We start from the raw sequence: 23,312 nt of genomic DNA, 5'->3' as shown, positions 1-23,312 counted from the left end.
TCTTTTCTCCCTGGCATGTCTCATTAGCTACTGGTAGAGATGGTTGTTTGAGGGAAATAGTCTTAGGCAAAGGGTCTAGAAAGCCCAGAGTCCCCTTTGGGAGTGAATGTCTGGAGAGGGAGGTGGGAGGCAGAAAAGCCAGACTCTGCCTCCCTGCTTTCAAGTCTGCAGTAAGATCAGTCTCAGTAGTGAAACTCAGCCAGCAGAGGGGGTGAGTCTCAGCTGGGAGCTAGGCGGCCACTGGGGAGGTGAGTTTCAGTCCCATTCGTGAAGGGTGGTGGCAGAACCACAGTCCAAACGTCAAGCAGGTCCCCTGTGAGTCAGCCGTCTGAGTTGGCCCAAGTGAGACAGGACCAACTTTGAGGCCCCCAAAGGGTAGTTCCCGTGCCCAGTGGACTTGTTCTTCCTTACTTTGCCTCCCTTCTGTTATGGGTTCTCAAAATATGGCAGTCTTTTTAAAATTTCTTTCTTTTTGAGACAGGGTCTCACTCTGTTTCCCAGGCTGGAGTGCAGTGGTGCTCACTGCAACCTCTGCCTCCTGGGTTCAAGCAATTCTCATGCCTCAGCCACCCGAGTAGCTAGGATCACAGGTGTGTGCTACCACACCTGGCTAATTTTTGTATTTTTGGTAGAGACAAGGTTTTGTCATGTTGCCCAGGCTGGTCTCGAACTCCTGAGCTCAAGTGATCCACCCGCCTCAGCCTCCCAAAGTGCTGGGGTTACCGCTTGAGCCACCGTGCCCAGCCTGTCATTTGTCCTTTTAAAAGCTCGTTTTTATTGCAGATTTAAACCTACATTTAGAAGCCCCATTATGCCTTAAGAATATAGCCATGGGGGCCAGGCATGGTGGCTTATGCCTGTGATCCCGGCACTTTGGGAGGCCGAGGCAGGTGGATCATGAGGTCAGGAGTTCAAGTCAGCCTGACCAACATGGTGAAACCCCATCTCTACTAAAATTACAAAAATTAGCTGGGCATGGTGGCATGCACCTGTAATCCCAGCTACTCAGGAGGCTGACAGGAGAATTGCTTGAACCCAGGAGGTGGAGCTTGCAGTGAACCGAGATTGCACCACTGCACTCCAGCCTGGGCGACAGAGCGAGACTCCATCTCAAAAAAAAAAAAAAATATATATATATTTATATATATATTTATATATATTTATATTTATATATATTTATATATATATTTATATTTATATATATTTATATATATTTATATTTATATATATATTTATATATATTTATATTTATATATATTTATATATATTTATATTTATATATATATTTATATATATTTATATTTATATATATAGCCATGGGGGGCTGGGCGCGGTGGCTCATGCTTCTAATCCCAGCACTTTGGGAGGCCAAGGCAGGTGGATCACCTGAGGTCAGGAGTTCAAGACCAGCCTGGCCAACATGGTGAAACTGAATCTTTACTAAAAATACAAAAATTAGCTGGGCGTGGTAGTGTGTGCCTGTAATCCCAGCTTCTAGGGAGGCTGAGGCAGGAGAATTGCTTGAACATGAGAGGCAGAGGTTGCAGTGAGCCAAGATTGTGCCACTGCACTCTAGCCTGTGTGACAGTGAGACGCCATCTCAAAAAAAAAAAAAAAAAAAAGAATATATCCATGAGGATAGTTATTTATCTCAAGTAATGTGTTGCCAATATAATGTGAGCTTTTGTGTAGGCAGTTTAGTGTGTTGACTATGATGTCTCCTGTCTCAGTGGTCCTTGGGTTAATAATTTTAAAGAGCATCATCAGATGGGGCTACAGACAACTTTCCCATCACCCCCCTGGGGCAGTGATGGAAGGGGACAAAAATAAGCTGGTGGAGAGGAAAGGAGGGTGTTGGATGTGCTAGGTGGTTTCCATTTGCCTTTCTAGGTCCACCCTTCACCTGTTCCATTTGCTTTTTGCTCTGGGAGGCTGACATGTATGGACTACATGTGCATAGTATGGGTTGCATTAATGACCCTTTGTCTTCTGGCTTTGGTTGGGTTCAGCCAATGGGACATTGTGATAAGCCATTCCTGCGTCACTGGAAAGAAATACCCAAGGCTGGGTAATTTATAAGAAAAGAGGTTTAATTGGCTCACAGTTCTGCAGGCTGTACAGGAAGCATAGCATGCTGTCGTCAGCTTCTGGTGAGGACCTCAGGAGATTTATAGTCATGGTGGAAGGGAAAAGGGGAGCAGACATCTCACATGGCAAGAGCAGGAGCAAGAGAGAGAGGGTGGGAGGTGCCACACACTTTTAAACAAGCAGATCTGTGAACTCATTCATCACCAAGGGGATGGCGCTAAGTCCTCCCACCAGGCCCCACCTCCAACACTGGGGATTACATTTCAACATGAGATTTGGCATGGACACAGATCCAAACCCTATCAGGCATCAGATGTTCAAAGGGAGGGAAGAGAGTGAGGTGAAGGTATGTATTCCTCTGGCTTCCTGTCTGTAGGGTCACCATGGATTGTGGCCCTAAACTAAAGGGCCCAGTTCCTGTCAGGTAGCCCCTGGCTGCCCTCTCTGTCTCTGTCATTCAAGCTCAGGTATGATAGCAGCATTCCCTACCCAGCCACAGAGGTACTATCCCTTGTGTTTTGCTGTGTTCTGTACACACCTTTGCACACACCCACTTTGTTATTACTTTAAAAAAAACATAAAATTTACCATTGTAACCATTTTGAACTGTATAATAGTGTTAGCTATATTCACACTGTTGTGCGATATATCTCTAGAATTTTTCCATCTTGCAAAATTGAAACTTTATGTCCATTGAACAACTTCTCTGCATTTTTCCCTCTTCCTTGTCCCCTGATAACAACATTCCACTTTCTGTTTCTATGAGTTTGACTACTTTAGATACCTCATATAATTCGTGGAATCATGCAATATTTGTCTTTCTGTGACTGGCTTGTTTCACTTTACGTAATGTCCTCAAGGTTCATCCATATTGTAGCATGTGATAGGATTTCCTTCCTTTTTAAGGCGGAATAATATTTCATTGTGTGTATATGCCACATATTTTTTATCCATTTATTTGTCTATGGACATTTAGATTGCTTCTAGCTTTTGGCTATTGTAAATCGTGCTGAGTTGAACATGTGTGTGCAAATATCTGAGTTGTTGTTGTTTTGTTTTTGTTTTAGTTTAGACAGAGTGGTTTTTTTGTTTTGTTTTGTTTTGTTTTTTGAGACAGAGTTTCGCTCTTATTGCCTGGGCTGGAGTGCAATAGTGCGATCTCAGCTCATCGCAACCTCCGCCTCCCAGGTTCAAGTGATTCTCCTGCCTCAGCCTCCTGAGTAGCTGGGATTACAGGCACCCAGCACTATGCCCAGCTGATTTTTGTATTTTTAGTAGAGACGGGGTTTCTCCATGTTGGTCAGGCTGGTTTCTAACTCCCGACCTCAGGTGATCTGCCTGCCTCAGCCTCCCAAACTGTTGGGATTACAGGCTTGAGCCACCGCACCTGGCTTGGACAGAGTCTTTTGTTCTGTTGCCCAGGGTCAAGTGCAGTGGCATGATCACAGCTTACTGCAGGCTTGACCTCCTGAGCTCAAGCGATCCTCTCACTTCAACCTCCCGAGTACCTGGGACTACAGTACCTGTGCACCACCACACATAGCTAATTTTTGTGTTTTTGTAAAGATGGTGTTTCACCAGGTTGCCTAGGCGGGTCTTGAACTCTTGGGCTCAAGCTTCAACCTTGGATTACAGGCATGAGCCACTGCGTCCGGCCTAATTCTGTTTTCAGTTCTTTTGGGTATACACCAAGAGATAGGATTGCTAGATCATACAGTACTTCTATTTTTAATTTTTTGAGGAGCCTACAGACCATTTTCTAGAGCAAGTACAACATTTTGCATTCCCATCAAAGTGCACAAAGATTCCGATTTCTCCATATCCTCTCCATCACTTTTTATTTTCCAGTTTTTTGATAGTGGCCATTCTAACAAGTGTGTGTGAGATAATATTGCATTGCGGCTTTCTTTTTCTTTCTTTTTTTTTTTTTGAGACAGAGTTTCACTTTTGTCGCCCAGGCAGGAGTGCAGTGGCATGATCTTAGCTCACTGCAACCTCTGCCTCCTAGGTTCAAGCGATTCTCCTGCCTCAGCCCCCCGAGTAGCTGGGACTACAGGCATATGCCACCATGCCTGGCTAATTTTTGTATTTTTAGTAGAGATGGGGTTTTGCCATGTTGGCCAGGCTGGTCTTGAACTCCTGACCTCAGGTGATCCGCCCATCTCAGTCTCCCAAAGTGCTGGGATTACAGGCGTGAGCCACCATGCCTGGCCTGCATTGTGGTTTTTGATTTGCATTTCTCCGCTGTTTAGTGATGTGGAGCATCTTTTCATATGCTTGTCGGCCATTTGTATATCTTCTTTGGAGAAATATTCATTCAATCCCTTTGCTCATTTTAAAATTGGATTATTTTGTGGTTGTTGAGTTTTAGGAGTTCTTTATATATTCTAGATATTAATCCCTTATCACATTTGAGGTTTGCAAACATTTTCTCCCATTTTTTAGGTTGCCTTTTTACTCTGTTGATTGTTTTCTTTGCTGCTCAGAGTTTTAAAGTTTGACAAAGTCCCCTTTGTCTGTTTTTGTTTTTGTTACCTGTGCTTTTGGTGTCATATCTAATCCAATGTCATGATGCTTTTCCCTTGTGTTTTTTTCCTAGTTTTATAGTTTTGGATCTTATATTTATGCATTTAATCCATTTTGAATTGATTGTTTCCTATGGTATAAAGTAAGAATCTCCAACTTTATTCTTTTGCATGTGGAGATCCGATTTTCCCAGCACCGTTTATTGAAGAGACCATCCTTTACCCACTGTGTAGCCTTAGCCCTTGTCAAAGCTCATTTGACCATATAGGCAAAAGTTTATTTCTGGGCTATTTTGATCTATTGGTCTATGTGTCTGTATCTGGGTCAGTACCATGCTGCCTTGATTATGATAGCTTCATAATATGTTTTAAAATCAGGAAGTGTGAGGCCTCCAGCTTTGTTCTTCTTTCTCAGGATTGTTTTGGCTCTTTAGAGTCCTTCAAAATTCCAAGGCCAGGCACCGTGGCTCACACCTGTAATCCCAGCACTTTGGGAGGCCGAGGCAGTCTGATCACCTGAGGTCAGGAGTTCAAGACCAGCCTGGCCAACATGGTGAAACCCTGTCTCTACTAAAAATACAAAAATTAGCCAGGCATGGTGGCAGGCCCCTATAATCCCAGCTACTCAGGAGGCTGAGGCAGAATTGCTTGAACCCGGTAGGAAGAAGTTGCAGTGAGCCGAGATTGCACCACTGCACTCTAGCCTGGGTGACAGAGTGAGACTCTATCTCAAAAAAAAAAAAAAAAAAAAAAAAAAAATTCCGTATGAATTTTAGTTTAGTATTTTTTTTTCTATTTCTGCAAAAAATGCCATCAGGATTTTGGTAGGAATTGCATTGAATCAATAGATTGCTTTGGTTAGTGTGGACATCTTAGCCATATTAAGTCTTCCCATCCATGAACAAGAAATGTCTTTCCATTTATTTGTGTCCTCTTTAATTTATTTATTTCTTTCTTTTTTTAGAGACAGAGTCTCAGTCTGTTGCCCAGACTGGAGTGAAGTGGTGCAATCTCGGCTCACCACAATCTCCATCTCCCAGGTTCAAGCGATTCTCCTGTCTCAGCCTCCCGAGTAGCTGGGATTACAGGCATATGCAACCATGCCTGGCTAATTTTTGTATTTTTAGTAGAGACAGGTTTCACCATGTTGGCCAGGCTGGTCTCAAACTCCTGACTTCAGGTAATCCACCCGCCTTGGCCTCCCAAAGTGCAGGGATTACATGCGTGAGCCACTGCACCTGGCCCTCTTTAATTTCTTTCAGCAGTGTTTTTCTAGTTTCCATTGTAGTCTTTTGCCTCCTTGGTTAGGTTTATCCTAAGTATTTCATTCTTCTTGATGCTATTGTAAATAGAATTATTTGTTCATTTCCTTTTTTAAGATTGTTCATTATTAGTGTATAGAAATGCAACTGATTTTGTGGTGTTGATTTTGTATCCTGCAACTTTGCCAAATTTGTTTATTAGTTGGTTTTTTTTCCCTGCAGAACCATGAAGTCCAATGTTTATTAGTTTTAACAGCTTTTTTTATGGACTCTTACAGGGTTTTCTATATATAAAGTTATTTCGTCAGTTAAAAGAGATATTTCTACTTCTTCCTTTCCAATTTCTGTGCCATGTATTTCTTTTTCTTGTTTAATTGCTCTAGCTAGGAGTTCCAGGACCATGCTGAATAGAAGTGTTGAAAGCAAGCATCTTTTCCTTGTTCCCAATCACAGGGGAACACCTTTGAGTTTTTCACCTTTGATTATGATCTCAGCTGTGCACAACCCCATTTTAAACTTTCCTGGAACAGCTTCGTTTGGGTGTGTCATCTGTTTCCTGCAGGCCCCGAATGAGATGCCCGTAAAAGATGTAAATAAGCCAGATCCCAGGACAGGTTGTATAAATGCTTACTCCAGAGTGTGCAGAAGTAATTTTCATGACCGGTTCTGGGCTTGATGCTGCCCATGAGTTTGTGCCAGTTGTGCTGATCAGAATAAATTTGTTCAGAACAACTTTATTTTTCCAGATGGTCAGAATTTTAAGCAGTAGATAAGACTGGTCTTGCATTGTTAGCCTCTTATATAAATGTATACATTATTAATGTATAAATGTATACATTTTCTTTCAGAAAGGTTTTTTGGTTTTTAGCACTTTGGTGCTTAATTGTTCACAGTGCTTAGGCAACATCAAATGAAGAAGTTAATACTGTGAGGCAACAACTGTTTCTTTCTTCCTTTCTTCCTTTCTTTCTTTCCTTTCTTTCCTTTCTTTCTTTCCAGGATCTCACTCTGTCACCCAGGATTGAGTGCCAGGGTATGATCTTGGCTCACTGCAGCCTCTGCCTCCCAGGCTCAAGCGATTCTCCCACCTCAGTCTCCCAAGTAGCTGGGACCACATGCGCATACCACCATGCTCAGCTAATTTTTTGTATTTTTAGTAGAGATGGGATTTCACAATGTTGCCCAAGCTGGGCAACAACTGTTTCTATACACCTCTAGGGAGGCCCTGACCCTGGAGTGTGAGATTCAGATGGTCCTAGATTCTTGCTTTTTTCCCTCCTCATGTTTAATTTCATGAGCTTGGGAAATTTTGTAACCTCCAAAGAGCCTGAGTATCATAGCATCCACCTTAAAGTATTGTATGAGGATTAAATGGTGTAGTATATTTTGAAGAGCTTAGTTTGCTACTGTGCCCAACAAATAATAGATACTCTGTAAATCTTAGTTAGTATTAAAAAGTTTTGTTAAATTTGGGAAGTATATTCGGGTTCTGTGAATGAAAAAGATATTTTTAAAGTAGTTTCTTGCCGGTGCATTGTTGCTGCTTGCATGTGTTCTGTGTGAAGTCTTGCTTTCTGGCCCATTATTATAATAAATCTGCCAGTCTGATGATGGCTTAGTGGCAGGGCGAGTCCCCAGCCAAGTGTAATTCAAGAGCAGGCATTCCAGGGGGTGGGGATTGGGGCCCCGGAGGTAGAGGGTGGAGGTGTAAAGCTGACTTGGGCACACAACTGGCCATGTGCTTTTGTCCTCTGGCTTGTTGGCCTGTACTTGAAATCTTGCTTTCTGTTCACTGACCTTGAAGAAAGGAAACTTATTAAAATAGGCTGTAAAACTAGGAGGAGAAAGAGAAGAGGGCCAGGTCTCAGGAAGCTGCCCTGAGGAGAGTGGTGAGGTGGACTCTCTTGCTCGCCCAACTGTTCATTAGGGAAAAAGAGGAAAACGTGAAAGTATTTTGCAAAATGAAGGGTGACACATTCTCATGAAGTAAATCCCAGCAGCTCTTAACATTTTATTACATAAGTAATTACGTGATCATTTTGAAAAATAAGATAATTAAAGAGAAAACAAATTCAGTCACCTGAAGTCCTCTACCTGTAGATAATAGATAATATTTCATGTATTGCCTTGTGGATTTTTTCATATGCATCTATATATGTAAGTTGAAAACGGAGTGATTTTATACTGTGTTAACCTGTTCCCCCCTACCCTTTTTGAGACAAAGTTTCACTCTGTCACCCAGGCTGGATGACAGTGCAGTGGCACCATCTCAGCTCACTGCAACCTTCACCTCCCAGGTTTAAGCAATGCTTGTACCTCAGGCTCCCAAGTAGCTGGGACTACAGGTGCACACCACCACGCCTGGCTAATTTTGTATTTTTAGTAGAGATGGGGTTTCACCATGTTGGCCAGGCTGGTCTCGAACTCCTGATCTCAAGAGATCCACTGTCCTTGGCCTCCCAGAGTGCTGAGATTACAGGCATGAGCCACCACACCTGGCATTGTAACCTGCCCTTTACTCTTATTGTATATATCCCTCCATGTCAGTGAGTAAAAATTTGTTATTATAAAATGCCATAGAGCATTTTATTTGATGTCTTCTGAAACCCTGTGGGTCTCTATCAGTGTGTAAGGTACTTGTAGGCAAAGTCCATGCCTTGTACTTTATATCCCCCAAAGCACCTGGCACAGTCCCCTAATAGGCAAGCCCCTGTTTATTGCTAAATTTGACATTGAAGAAGATAAAGGTGTGAGTCACAGCCATGATTTCCTTATTTATCTTTTGATCTAAGGCTATTGCCTATCAGCCTTTAAAACACGTATATTAGTGATCCTAAGACTACATCATACTTTCTATTACCTGTGATAATTATAGCAATATTGGCATAACACTTAGGTTTTCAGAGCATTTTTCACGTTGTTACACAGATCCTGGGGAGGCTGTTATTATTTCTTGCATTTTGCAGTGGAGGAAACTGAGGTTAAGAGAGTTTAAGTATGTTTTATGCTGTTACCATGCTGCCTGTGTGTTTAACTTAGCTGGATGACTTTAAAAAAAAATCAAGTGTGTGTGTGTGTCTGTGTGTGTGTGTGTGTGTGTGTGTTAACTTTGGCCATTAGTACCTATGATGTTCGTTTTAGGTACCAATCATATAGAAAATGAAATGAAGTTTTTTTTTTTTTTTTTTTTTTTACACAGAGTCTTGCTCTGTCACCTAGGCTGGAGTGCAGTGGTGCTATCTCGGCTCACTGCAATCTCCGCCTCCCAGGTTCAAGCAATTCTCCTGCCTCAGCCTCCTGAGTTGCTGGGACTACAGGCGTGTGCCACCACGCCTGGCTAATTTTTTGTATTTTTAGTAGAGACGGGGTTTCACCGTGTTGGCCAGGCTGGTTTCAAACTGCTGACCTCAGGTGATCCACTCTCCTTGGCCTCCCAAAGTGTTGGGATTACAGGTGTGAGCCACTGCACCTGGCTGTAAAGTCTTTTTTATTTTATTTTATTTTATTTTATTTTATTTTATTTTTTGAGACTCTGTCGCCCAGGCTGGAGTGCAGTGGTGCAATCATAGCTCACTGCAGCCTCAAACTCTTGGGCTCAAGCGATCCTCCTACCTCAGCTTCCAAAGTAGCTGGGACTATAGGCATGCACCACCACACCTGGCTAATTATATGTATTTATTTATTTAGTAGAGAGTGGGCCTCACTTTGTTGCCCCAGCTGGTCTCGAACTCCTAACTTCAACTTAACTCCTCTTGCTTTGGCCTTCTAAAGCCCTGGCATAACCACAGCCAACTCTTTCTTTTTTGTGTGTGTGAAAGAATAGGTAACTATTTTGCAAAATCAGTTTAACACTTTTTTTTTTTTTTTCCTGGAGAGAGTTATGCTGATTCTTATTGAACTAGATTTGCTGGCAATATTCAAGGTAGTCTAAAATTTCCAACCCTACAAGTACTGTCCAGTGGAGATGTTCCTGTGTCAGTAACTCCTTGGCAGGGTTTTTGCTTTGCTGTGGCCCCATTACATCTATGGGCACATTTTTACAGGTTGGTGTTTACTGAGGAAGTGACTATTTATACTTTTCTTTCTCTTTCCCTACCCTTTGGGTCTTCAGCTATGACAGAGACTCCACTTTCAACGTGTTTGTGGGAAAAGGACAGCTGATCACAGGGATGGACCAGGCTCTTGTTGGGATGTGCGTAAACGAGAGGCGTTTCGTGAAGATTCCCCCAAAGCTTGCCTACGGAAGTGAAGGAGTTTGTAAGCTTTTCTTCCTCGTTTATAAACGCATCAGCAGAAACAATCAGAACTCTTTTAGGATGTTAAGTCAAACAGACTGGAGAATCTTGGAAGCTTTAGATTGGGGGAAAATGAAAAGCAGTGAACTCATACACAGCTAAAATTTCCATCTTAGGTTTATTTATTTATTCTAGATGTGAAAGAAAGTGTCATTAACACAGATGTATTGAATGATACCCTCAATGAGAAGAAAACTGTTTTTTCTCTTTTCTTTCAATTTCATTTGGAGGAAAGAGGGAGGAAGAATGGGTCATTTTGGGATTGTAGAGCAGTGACTGCTTGAACCCTTTTGGCCCACATTCACCTTGGCAGCATCCTAGGTGTTTATTTATCTAGGCTGAAAAGCAGCAACTGTGAACTCAGTGTGAAATCTTTAATTTCTAGCTGGTGTGATCCCCCCCAATTCAGTGCTTCATTTTGATGTACTTCTGATGGATATTTGGAATTCTGAAGACCAGGTTCAGATTCACACCTATTTCAAGCCCCCAAGTTGCCCTCGGACCATCCAGGTGTCTGATTTTGTGAGGTACCACTACAATGGGACGTTCCTGGATGGAACTCTGTTTGATTCAAGGTAAGTCCTGTCATTCATGGCAGTATCAGTGAAATGTCCCATGCATAGTTCTTTCCTTCCATCTTACTTGCTTTTTATGCCGATGGGGAAACCAGAATAAGGACTCTTCACAACTGTAACCAGTACTGAACTCATCTACTTAAGACTTTTGGTCAGTGTTGCATCTTCTCTGGTGCCAGAGTCAAAATTTTAATACATCTTAGAAACATTGAAGAGCAATGTTTATCTAACTTAACAGTATTTTGAGATCTCATCATTAAGTGAAAGGCTCTATTTCTTCTTTTTTTTGAGATGGAGTCTCACCCTGTCACCCAGGCTGGAGTGCAGTGGCACGATCTTGGCTCACTGCAACCTCTGCCTCCTGGGTTCAAGCGATTCTCCTGCCTCAGCCTCCCAAGTAGCTGAGACTACAGGCGCACGCCACCACGCCAAGCTAATTTTTTGTATTTTTAGTAGAGACGGGGTTTCAGCGAATTAGCCAGGGTGTTCTCGATCTCCTGACCTCATGATCTGCCTGCCTTGGCCTCCCAAAGTGCTGGGATTACAGGCGTGAGCCACCGCGCCCGGCCGTGAAAGGCTCTATTTCTAAGGAGGCTTATGCATGTTTTGGTTCATTTTTATAGTTTTCCCATGGAAGCAAGAGGGAAAAGATGAATGTATATGAAGCTATGGAGAGGCATGGGGCTACACGGGAGATCAGGAAACCCTTTGCAATTTCTTCTCATTAGAGCGTGTTTGATTAGTGGAATAGCTGGCCTGTTTTTGTCTATCACTAGTATAAATGCATGCTTTTTATTTCTTTCTAAACTTGAGGACATCTGCCCTCTGTTTGGGGGAAAGATCCATAAATGTCCATCTCTAGGGATGGGTATGGGATCATCGTTTAGCTGATATTTGGGTAACAAAAACCGTACTGAGAGATGAGTTGGAAATATCCTCATGGTGTGGAACTTTTTCCCTTTCTCATTACCTTTCAGTCACAATCGCATGAAAACATATGACACGTATGTGGGAATAGGCTGGCTGATTCCTGGAATGGATAAAGGGCTGCTGGGGATGTGTGTGGGTGAGAAGCGCATCATCACCATTCCTCCTTTTCTGGCCTATGGAGAGGATGGAGATGGTAAGTCCTTCTCCTTCTTGGAGCCACTCTCTCCTACCCTTATTTTTATTGCAGTGGTTAATTCAATTGTCACTACATGAAACCCACTAGACCTTTCAGTCTAGACCTACACTGTCCAATGTGGTAACCACTAGCTACATGTGGCTATTTATATTGAAATGGAAACAAGTTAAAATTAGCTAAAATTTAAAATTCAGTTCCTTGGTCACACTGCTACATTTTAGGTACCCAATAGCCTCACGTTGCCGAGGGCCACCATAGTGGACAGTGCAGATACAGACCCAGATCATTTCCGTCACTCAGAAAGTTCTATTTGACAGTGCTAGTCTGGATTGTCTGCTGTCTGATGATTGAGTTGCAGAAATTTCCACTTAACTTATGGTCATTGGCATTCATAAGTAACCCCCTCTGCCCCTGTCATACCTGTCATGGCCTTGGCCACCAACCTCTCTGGCTTTAATATTTGTGAAATGAGACTTGAACTAGACCCTATAAAAGTTGCAGATATCCAGGTAGAAATTTAGCCATACAATGTCAGAATTGCCAAATTTCCCCGTTTGCACCTCTACAATGGGTTTTACCTATGACATTAACTCCATATGGACAAAAGCAAAGTGTAATGTTAGAAAACACGTTAATTACAATTAGTGTCCTGTTTATAGTTTTACTGTGAAGGAAAACACATAATATTGACTGATAAATGGAATGTCTCAGGTACTCATGTTTGAATTTCAGGTGCGTTTAGTCATATTGACATGCTGGCACAACATAGAGGCCTGTAGGCATTTAAACAGCAGATGGATACAGTGATGTGTTGATTCATAATGGGGATATGTTCTGAGAAAGGCATCATTAGGCAATTGCATTGTTGTGCAAATGCCATAGAGTGCACTTACATAATCCTAGGTGCTACAGCCTGCTGCACACTTAGGCTGTGTGGTGTAACCTGTTTCCTCTAGGCTGCAAACCTGCACAGCATGTGTACTGAATCCTGTGAGCTACTGTAACACAATGGTAAGAATTTGTGTATCTAAACATAGAAAAGGTACAGTAAAGACACGATATGATAATCTCATGGGACCACTCTCATATATGTGGTCTGTTGTTGACCAAAACTTCATTGTGCAGCACATGACTTTGTAGTTAAGGATATAAATGAGAACATAATGCTTCTTAAGAAGTTTACTGATAGTGATAGCCAACTTACAATAGCTAATATGCTTTCGATGTTGTTTCCTGGCTCTGTGGAGCGGAGCAGGAGGAGAAGGGAGCCTGAGGTGATGGGGCTCAGCCTTCTCTCCTTTCTACCTCCATATATATATATATATATATATACTCATATATATATACACACACTCATATATATACATATATATATATGTATATATATACACTTTTTTTTTTTTTTGAGACAGAGTCTCACTCTGTTGCCTAGGCTGGAGTGCAGTGGTGCGATCTCGGCTCACTGCAACCTGTGCCTCCTGGGTTCAAGAGATTCTCCTGCCTCACCCTCCTAGGTAGCTTGGACTACAAGCGTATGCCACCATGCCTGGCAAATTTTTGTATTTTTAGTAGAGACAGCATTTTGCCATGTTGGCCAGACTGGTCTCAAACTGCTGAGGTCAAGCCATCCATCCACCTCAGCCTCCCAAAGCGCTGGGATTACAGGTGTGAACCACTGTGCCTGGCCCACTTTTATATATTTTACATGCTGGGGATCTGCAGATGGTTTCTTAAAAAGAGTATTAGGGGTGGAATTCCCTACTAAAAGAGAAATAAAGTTTAAAGCAGTGCCATAAGTATGTCTTAATTCTCCCCCCCACCGAGATGTAAGATATTGTTATTATTATTTTTAGAGATAGGGTCTCACTCTGTCACCCAGACTGGAGTGATGCCATCATAGCTCACTGTAACCTCAAACTCCTGGGTGATCTTCCTGCCTCAGCCTCCCGAATAGTTAGGACTACAGGCGTGTGCCACCATGCTTGGCTAGTTAAAAAAATTTTTTTAGAGACAGTGTCTCGCTACATTACCGAGGCTTACCTTGAAATCCTGGACTCAAGTGATCCTCCCACCTCAGCCTCCCAAAGTGCTGGGATTATGGGTGGGAGCCACTGTGCCTGGCAGTTACTGTTTTCTTATTGATGTTCAAATGGTCTTGTCCTTGGCCCCAAGAAGTTCATTCACATTGGCTCCCAGATCCTTTTGTCATCAGCCACATAACAGAACCAGATGTGAGCCTAATATGAAAAATATTATTTATTTACTTTAAATAAATAATAGTTTATTTAGAGTAGTTATTTTTGAATACTTTATACTTGAATACTGTGCTTGGCTATCCAAGTGTAACTTTAAATGGGTGGACTGTATGGTATGTGAATTATATCTCTGAAAAGTTGCTATAGAAAACATTATTCATTTAGTACACATTAATGCTAGAAAAATTGAAACCCCAGGCTGGGCGCAGTGGCTCGCGCCTGTAATCCCAGCACTTTGGGAGGCTAAATTGGCTGGATCATCTGAGGTCGGGAGTTCAAGACCAGCCTGGCCAGCATGGGGAAACCCCGTCTCTACTAAAAATACAAAATTTAGCCAGGCGTGGTGGCAGGTGCCTATAATCCCAGCTACTTGGGAAGCTGAGGCAGGAGAATAGCTTGAACCCGGGAGGCGAAGGTTGCAGTGAGCCGAGATCGTGCTATTACACTCCAGCCTGGGCAACAGAGAGAGACTCCATCTCAAAAAAAAAAAAAGAAAGAAAAAAGAAAAGAAAAATTTAAACCCCATGGTTACTTTTAAGGCTTTCATTTTTCTCTTAAATGAAAAGATACAGTAAGGCACAAAAGATTAATATTCTATCTCCCACGCATGCAATTTAGGGATTGACCACACCTTGCATTCCAGGGGCTGACTCAGTAGCCGGCTTTCAGCAGATTTCATCATTCCTTGGAGGGGAAGGAAATGCAGGGTGGGCTTTGCCAAAGGCCAGTGGAAGGAGCTCAGGCTTGGCGGCATCTAGTTTGCTTGTCTGGGCCTACTCCTTTGCATGGTATAACAAATGGCAAGTAAAAGTGAGGGATTGGTTTGTTGGTTAACTTTCTACTATCCCAAATTACTGGATTTTGAGTTATTTATTGGTTGATGTTGATCTTTGCAGGAAGAACTAGTGTCCTGTAATCTCTTCATGTGGATTTCATTTTGCAGATATTCAAAATATTCCCACTGGCAGGAACATCCAAGAGAAGCAGTACTACCCAGAAGTGAGATAGAAGTGATTTGAGGACTATTTATTTATATTTTGGATTGTGGGTGCCATTTTTTTCTCTGTTATTCTGCTAACTTTCATCTTATTTATATCTTGCTTTGGATATACTTAAAGCGTTGAGTTTTACTTTTTGCCTCTAAAAAACTGGCCGTTCGTTTCAAAGAACAAGTCTGTGTACAGTTCTCCAGAACCAGACCAGAGATTTGGAATTTTCTCCTTTAAATGTCTGTGGTTTGCATTTATTCACAAACAGAAACCCACAGAGGTATGTATTTGGGTTTGCCTGTGGGTGCCTGCCCACCTACATAGAGCCTTGATTTTCCAGCATGAGCCCAGAAAATATGGTCATGGTAGTCTCTTATGTCATTAATATCAACTTTTTCCTTTTGCTGAGTCAGGTTTTAGATTATACCATCAGCCCATGGTTGGACACCATGGGGGCCCATTCAAGACCTGGAAGAACATTTGTTTCCTTGGCTTCAAAACCTCAAGAAATGAATAACACCAACCCAAGGCTGTTGAGTTGTAAAGTACTTCCTAAATCCTGTGTCCCGTTTAATCATCTTCTCCCATTCCATCCTAGGGAAAGACATTCCCGGTCAGGCATCTCTGGTGTTTGATGTTGCATTATTGGACCTCCATAACCCCAAAGACAGCATTTCCATTGAGAACAAGGTAGTACCTGAAAACTGTGAGCGGATAAGTCAAAGCGGGGACTTTCTCAGGTATCATTACAATGGCACGCTTCTGGATGGCACCCTCTTTGATTCTAGGTAAGGAAATGATTAAAGTCTTCAACTGCCAGAACATTGTATTAAATAAAGTCTGCCATTGGCTGGACCATGATTTAAATACTCTGTCAATGTTGAGTTATAGTTGGCATTTTCATCTCTAATACAGGTTTCTGTTTTCTGATACTTAGTTCTTTCCTCCCTTCCTTCCTTCCTTTCTTTTTTTTTTTTTTTTTTTTTTTTGAGACAGGGTCTCGTTCTGTTATCCAGTCTGGAGTGCAGTGCAGCTGCATGATTGTGGCTTTCTGCAGTCTTGAACTCCTGGGCTCAAGCAATTCTCTCATCTCAGCCTCCTTAGTAGTAGCTAGGATGATAGGCGTGTGCCACCATGCTTGGCTAATGTTTTATTTTTTGTAGAGATGGGCTTAAGTTTCTTCATAGGCTCTTGTAACCATTTCTTTCTTGGGGGCTGTTTTAGATGGTTCTGCAGGAAGACAGGAGAGACTCACCCTTGACTCCCACCATCCCCCTGTACTGTGCTTAGCTATCCAGTTATAAACCTCATTATGGGGCCCAAGATGAGGAGTGGCCAGAAGTGATGTCAGGGAGGTACAGTAGGCAGAGAATGGGCTTGATGCCAAGAGAGCTGGGCTCTAGGCCCCTGTCTGTGGTGTACTAGCTGTATGACTTTGGATAGTGTTTGACTGCCTTGGACTTCATTTTTCCCTATTCCAGTACCTTTGTCAAGTAGATGGTTGGATTAAAGAGATAAGGTATGTGTCACAGTGCTTTACAAATTTCAGAGGCTGATCAGCTGGATGGCACTGGTTGGATGCATTCAGCTCCCTTCTGGATGCTGGGTGCCATAGAGGCTAATTACTGGCCTCTTTTGTTGTTCAAAGTTTTGTTTTGTTTATCAGGCATGGCCTGCAATTGTAGAGATGGCTTGTGTTTGGCCTGTTTTGCTCATTCTAGTGGCATGTGTTGTTTGAAACTACTCCTTTAGCTTCCAGTAGAGCAAACAAGTAGTGACAGCAACCTCCTTGTCTCTGAGGTGATAGATTTCTAGTTAATGTAGTCATCCAAAACCATTACAGAAGAATTTGTATATGGCATTATTTCATTTGAATAATTCATTCTTGTTCCTAGGATCTCTTTTAAATTTGTCATTTAAATTTTTTGGAAAACAGTAATAGTTACGTAGCTCAAAACCAAAACAAAGTATGCATTAAGATATGTGGTAAATTAGCCAGGTGTGGTGGCAGGTGCCTGTAATCCCAGCTACTCAGGAGGCTGAGTCAGGAGAATGACTTGAACCCAGGAGGCGGAGGTTGCAGTGAGCTGAGATCACGCCACTGCACTCCAGCCTAGGCAACAGAGCGAGACTCTGTCTCAAAAAAAAAAAAAAAGAAAAGATATGTTGTATACCTGTTCCTGTCTGCCTAACCTCCCTCTCTCCCCTACCCCTTAGAGTTAACCATCTTTATTGGTTTCTATTTTTAATTTTTCCAATATCTGGATTTTTTTTTTTTTTTTTGAGGCAGAGTCTCACTTTGTCACCCAGGCTGCAGTGCAGTGGCACAATCTCGGCTCACTGCAACCTCCACCTCCCGTGTTCAAGTGATTCCCCTGCCTCAGCTTCCCAAGTAGCTGGAGTTACAGGCACACACCACCACGCCTGGCAGATTTTTGTATTTTTAGTAGAAACGGGGTTTCACCATATTGGCCAGGCTGGTCTTGAACTCCTGACCTCAGGTGATCCATCCAACGCAGCCTCCCAAAGTGCTGGGATTATAGTTGTGAGCCACTGCGCCCAGCCTAATGTGTGGATTTTTTAAGATGCAAATATAAGCAAACACAAATGTTATTTTCTTCTCTTTAAAGTATATGGCTTTCAGAATATAGTATTACTAGGGAACAAAGTGGTGTTCTCCTTGATTTTTGTTACTCTGGGGTTTTTCCATACTAATACATAGAGAAAAATCCTTTATTTTTTACATCTACATGGTGTCCCATTGGGTGAGTATATTGTATTTAGATAACCATTCACCTATTGATGAACATTTGAGTTGTTTTTATCTTTTTCTGTTACCAAAAAAAAATCATTTAGTGCATATGTGTATTATTATTTGTTACATTCCAGTGTGGTTCTGTTCTTTATTCCCTGGAATTATATTTCCAATTGAAAGACCACTTTTCTGTGTACACCAGATTTCTGTTCATATAATGCAACCACAGTTTTCTTAGGTTTCAAGAGCTTTCCATTTTAGTACAGTGGGATCTAGCCCATTCTAACCAGCTGCATATATTTCATTGTATAGATTTGCCTATTAGGTAATCAATCCTTGTTGTTTGTCCTGTATGTTTCCTGTATTTTGACACTTAAGGCTGCAGTAATTATTTTTGTAGGAAAATCTTAAAATATATGATTGTTTCCCTGGGATACATCTCTAGAAGAATCTCTGGGTCAAAGGTTATGTGTGTGTGTGTTTTTTGTTGTTGTTGTTTTGTTTTGTTTTTGAGACAGAGTTTCGCTCTTTTTGCCCAGGCTGGAGTGCAATGGCGTGATCTCAGCACACTGCAACCTCTATCTCGTGGGTTCAAGCGATTCTCGTGTCTCAGCCTCCTGAGTAGCCGGGATTACAGGCATGAGCCACCACTCCCAGCTAATTTTATATTTTTAGTAAAGATAGGGGTTTCATCATATTGGCCAGGCTGGTCTTGAACTCCTGACCTCAGGTGATCTGCCCGCCTCGGCCTCCCAACGTGTTGAGATTATAGGTGTGAGCCACCGCGCCCTGCCTTTTTTTTTGAGACAGTATCTTGCTTTGTCACCCAGGCTGGAGTGCAGTGGTGTGACCTCGGCTCACTGCAACCTCCACCTGCTGGGTTCAAGTGATTCTCCTGCCTCAGCCTCCCAAGTAGCTAGGATTACAGGCGCCTGCCACCACAGCAGGCTAATTTTTGTATTTTTGATAGAGACAGGGTTTTGCCATGTTGGCCAGGCTGGTGTCGAACTCCTGACCTCAAGTGATCTGCCTGCCTCGGCCTCCCAAAGTGCTGGGATTACAGGCATGAACCACTGCACCCAGCGGTTATGTGTATTTTTTATACCTTTTGATACATACTACCAAGTTGCCCTCAAGGAAGGTTTTACTCAGCATCACAGTTTAAGAGTATCCCATTCCCTACAAATTCAGTAACACTGGGTATCATTTAAAAATAATCCTGGCTAATTTATAGGAGAAAACAATGATACCTGTGGTTTTAATCTGAATTTTCTATTGCTATTGGGATTGAAATTCCTTTGGGTGTTTATTTGAGTACCTTCTTTTGTGAACTACCTGTTCAGGTCCTTTGCCTATTTTTCTATTTAGGGCATTGGCATTTGTCTGTTTCTTGTTGATTTGAAGAGCTCTACACATTAAAAATATTAATTATTTTATGGCTGCATATTATTAAAAACATTTTCCTCATTTTCCTCAATTTATTTGTTTGTTAATTTTGGTTATGTTGATTTTTGGCCCATTTAACTGTAAACCTTTTATGTTGTTAAATACATTAGACTTCCTCATTATGGTTCCTGTCTTTGGTGACTTGTTACAAAGTCTGTCCTCTTCCTAGAGCATATAAATGTTTGCCTGTATTTCCCTCAAGCCTTTTAATAGTTTTTTTTATTCTTTAAGATATTCTTTATTAGAATTTTTATTTTCAAAAGTAATATGTTCTGTTTTTTTTGAGACAGTCTTACTCTGTTGCCCAGGCCTGGAGTGCAGTGATGTGATTGCAGCCCACTGCAACCTCCACCTCCCAGGTTCAAGCAATTCTTCTGCCTCAGCCTCCAGAGTAGCTGGGACTACAGGTGTGCACCATCATGCCCGGCTAATTTTTTTGTACTTTTAGTAGAGATGAGGTTTCACCATGTTGGCCTGGCTGGTATCAAACTCCTGGCCTCAAGTGATCCACTCGCCTGGGCCTCTCAAAGTGCTGGGATTACAGGCATGAGCCACCGCACCAGGCCAGAGGTAATATGTCCTAATTGCATAATGGAAATAATGCAAAAATATATAGCAAAAAATGTAAATTTCCTGTCAGCCCCTTCCATTCTCACTACCATGAGATAACCAGTGTTAACAACATTCCGCAGTTTCTCTCTATGCTCATAAATGCTTTCATATTTAAGTCTTTAATCCATCTGGAATTTATTGTGGTATCACTGCGACAGGAAGGATTTAACTTTATTTTTTTCCAGGTGGTTAGCTAGTTTTTCCAACATCCATCATGAATGACTCTATCATTTCCTCACTGCTCTAAAAGGTGATTTTTGTTATGAACTAAATTCTTATATGTACTTTTGAGTCTTTGTGTAGAATTTTTATTCTTTACCTTCTATCTATTCCTAGGGCATCATCACACCTTTAACTATGATTAACTAGTGTTAGCTTTTTAATTTGTATAGTAGAGGGCATTCTTTTTCTTTTTTAAAAAATAACTTTTTTTTCTAGTAAGTGATGCATTGACATGATTTAAAACCCTGGAAGTATGAAAAGGTATACAATGACAAATTTCCCTCCTATCCTTGTCCCACCTCCCCTCTTCGTAGGGAACCAGTGTTATTAATTTCTTTTTCTTTCTTTCTTTTCTTTTTTTTTTTTTGAGACGAAGCCTCACTTCTTTGCCCAGGCTGGAGTGCAATGGTACGATCTCGGCTCACTGCAACCTCTGCCTCCCAGGTTCAAGCGATTTTCCTGCCCTCAGCCTCCCGAGTAGCTGGGATTACAGGCACATGCCACCAGGCCTGGCTAATTTTTTTAGTATTTTCAGTAGAGATAGGGTTTCAACATGTTGGGCCGGGCTGGTCATGAACTACTGACCTCAAGTGATCACCCACCTCGGCCTCCCAAAGTGCTGGGATTACAGGTGTGACCCACTGCCCCCGGCCCAGTGTTATTAATTTCATAGGAGTTCCATACATATATAATGAAGTACATATATGTATGTATTTCCCTCTTAATTTTTTACAAGAATGATAGCTTGCTATATACTGCACCTTAAAAACAGCATTCTTAATTACTTCTTTTTTCAGATGAATTTTAGCATTACTTTACTGAGCTCCCCACCACCACCAGATACACACCCCTGGGATTTTGATTCGAATTGCTTTAAAATTTGTAAGTTAGTTTGGGCCAGCCATGGTGGCTTAGGCCAGGCACGATGGCTCACACCTGTAATCCCAGCACTTTGGGAGGCCGAGGCAGTGGATCACTTGAAGACAGGAGTTCAAGACCTGCTTGGCCAACATGGTGAAACCCCGTCTCTACCAAAAATACAAAAATTAGCTGAGTGTGGTGGTGCATGCCTGTAATCCCAACTGCTTGGGAGGCTGAGGCAGGAGAATCGCTTGAACCCGGGAGACGGAGGTTGCAGTGAGCTGAGATCTTACCATTGCACTCCAGCCTCAGTGACAGAGTGAGACTGTGTCTCAAAAAAAAGAAAAGATAAAAGAACTTATAAGTTAGTTTAGGGGAGGACTGACGACTTTGCTTTTCCACTGGGGAACAGGATGGTTTTGCATTTACTTGTCTTTAACTTTTATTCAGCATTCACTACAATTCAAGCCCACCCCGCCACTCCGTCTCTCCTTCTGAGGCTCTTTCCTGCCTCTCGGCTTGGCCCTTGCTGCCAGACCATTGCTCTTCCCTTAGGCAGATCCCACAGCCTTCGGTGTCTGCTGTCTCCCCTCTGCCATGGAATCTTTGCAACTATTCCAGTGGGCAGCAGTCCCCACTGTGGGTACCTGCCATCTCTCTCACTACTTGGTGTCCCTTTGTCGGGAGCCCACCATGTAGGTATCCTTCTCTTCCCTGAATGCCTGGCAGTGGCTACACATTGCTGGTGATCCCCAGGGTCCTGCAGGTGGGAACCTGGGGAGGGTGAGCCCTGCTCTGGCTGGAGGATGCTGGGAGCTGACACGGTCCTCCTCTTCCCTGCTGTGTTCCCCTCCAGGCCTTCCTGGCCAGTGCACCAGGAGGAGGCTTGGAGCTGCTCAGCGTAGGGTGCTGTTCTCAGTGAGTGGGAAGGGGGACTCACAACCTCCTCTGGGAGTTTATGTGGACAATCTCCTGCTTCTTGGGTGAGGAGAGACATCTGTTGTGATTCTTTCTTCGTGCCCCATGACTTTGTGGTCTCTGAGGGGTATTGAGAAGGGAGAACCCCCACAGCTCTGCCTGTGTATCGGCCTGGCCCCATTTGGCGGTCCCTCTTTTCCAAGGCATCATGCCCTGGCGGTGAGGTGAGGGAATGGCAGGACCGATTGGCTCTTTCAGGACAGGCTTTCTGCCTCATTGGCACCAGGTGGTGTGGGGAAGGGGTGCAGGTCACGTAGTCCAGTTTGATAGTGGACTTGTGGCATATGAAGTTTTATTATTTTATTCTGGAATCATTATGCTGTGGGGAATTGATTCCTCTTTTTACCAAACTCATGGTAATAGACTCACTCGGCAGTTTACACACAGGCTGGATCCTTCCACTGAGTGGATTTGGAGCTCCTGCCAGGAGCACTTGGAAAACCCAAGTATTCACCAGGGTGGCGGGGTGAGCAGGGGTGATAGTGGGAGCCTTTTGTCGGGCTGTGGTGGAGACTGAGGAATTCATTACTCTCAGTGTGTATGCTGCTTTCCTGGTGATCGGAATCTTCATGTCAGGCTGGGTGCTGTGGCTTAGGCCTGTAATTCCACACTTTCGGAGGCCAGGGCAGGCAGATCGCTTGAGCCCAGGAGTTCGAGACCAACCTAGGCAACGTGTTGAAACCCTGTCTCTACTAAAAATACAAAAATGAGCCAGGCATGGTATTGCATGCTGTAGCCCCAGCCACTTGAGGGGCTGAGGTGGGAGGATCACTTGAGCCCAGGAGGTTGTGGCTGCAGTGAGCTGAGACCAGACCACTTCACTCCAGCCTGGGAGACAGAGCAAGACCCTGTCTCAAAAAAAAAAAAAAAAAAATTAAAAAGTAATTAGAAAATAAAAACAGAATATTCATGTCCCACATATGCAGATATTTTCTCTTTAGATATTGGAGACATTGTCCTTGTGACACATTCGTAGTTTCTGATAAGGCCTACGTTCGATTCTGTTTTTTGTTTTCAAGACAGGGTCTCACTCTGTCACCCAGGCTGGAGTGCAGTGTTGTGATCTTGGCTCACTGCAACCTCAACCTCTCCGGCACAAGCAGTCCTCTGACTTCAGCCTCCTGAGTAGCTGGGACTATAGGTGTGTGCCACCACATCCAGCTAAGTTTTGTAATTTTGTAGTGACAGGGTTTTGCTATGTTGCCCAGGCTGGTTGAGAGCTTGATTGTTTTCATTAACTTGACATGGTTATAGAGTATACAGGCTGGGCATGGTGGCTCATGCCTGTCAACCCAGCACTTTGGGAGGTCGAGGCAGGAGGAT

At 42.8% G+C, this 23,312-nt stretch overlaps 1 protein-coding gene across 2 annotated transcripts in view; it reads left to right on the top strand.

Annotated features, from left to right (window-relative positions):
• Positions 1-23,312, top strand: part of FKBP9 (FKBP prolyl isomerase 9) — a 49,183-nt gene that overhangs the window by 7,267 nt on the left and 18,604 nt on the right. For both annotated transcript variants that reach the window (XM_054495864.2, XM_063667404.1), the window contains exons 2-5: positions 9,987-10,132; positions 10,556-10,745; positions 11,723-11,868; positions 15,714-15,903. In XM_054495864.2, coding sequence (XP_054351839.1) covers positions 9,987-10,132; positions 10,556-10,745; positions 11,723-11,868; positions 15,714-15,903 — 672 coding nt within the window. The remainder of the gene's footprint in view (positions 1-9,986; positions 10,133-10,555; positions 10,746-11,722; positions 11,869-15,713; positions 15,904-23,312) is intronic.

Source organism: Pongo pygmaeus, chromosome 6 (assembly GCF_028885625.2).
Source record: "Pongo pygmaeus isolate AG05252 chromosome 6, NHGRI_mPonPyg2-v2.0_pri, whole genome shotgun sequence".
NCBI classification, from domain to species: Eukaryota; Metazoa; Chordata; class Mammalia; order Primates; family Hominidae; genus Pongo; species Pongo pygmaeus.
The sequence above is the reverse complement of the archived record's forward strand: the minus strand, read 5'-3'. Positions and strand labels throughout refer to the sequence as shown.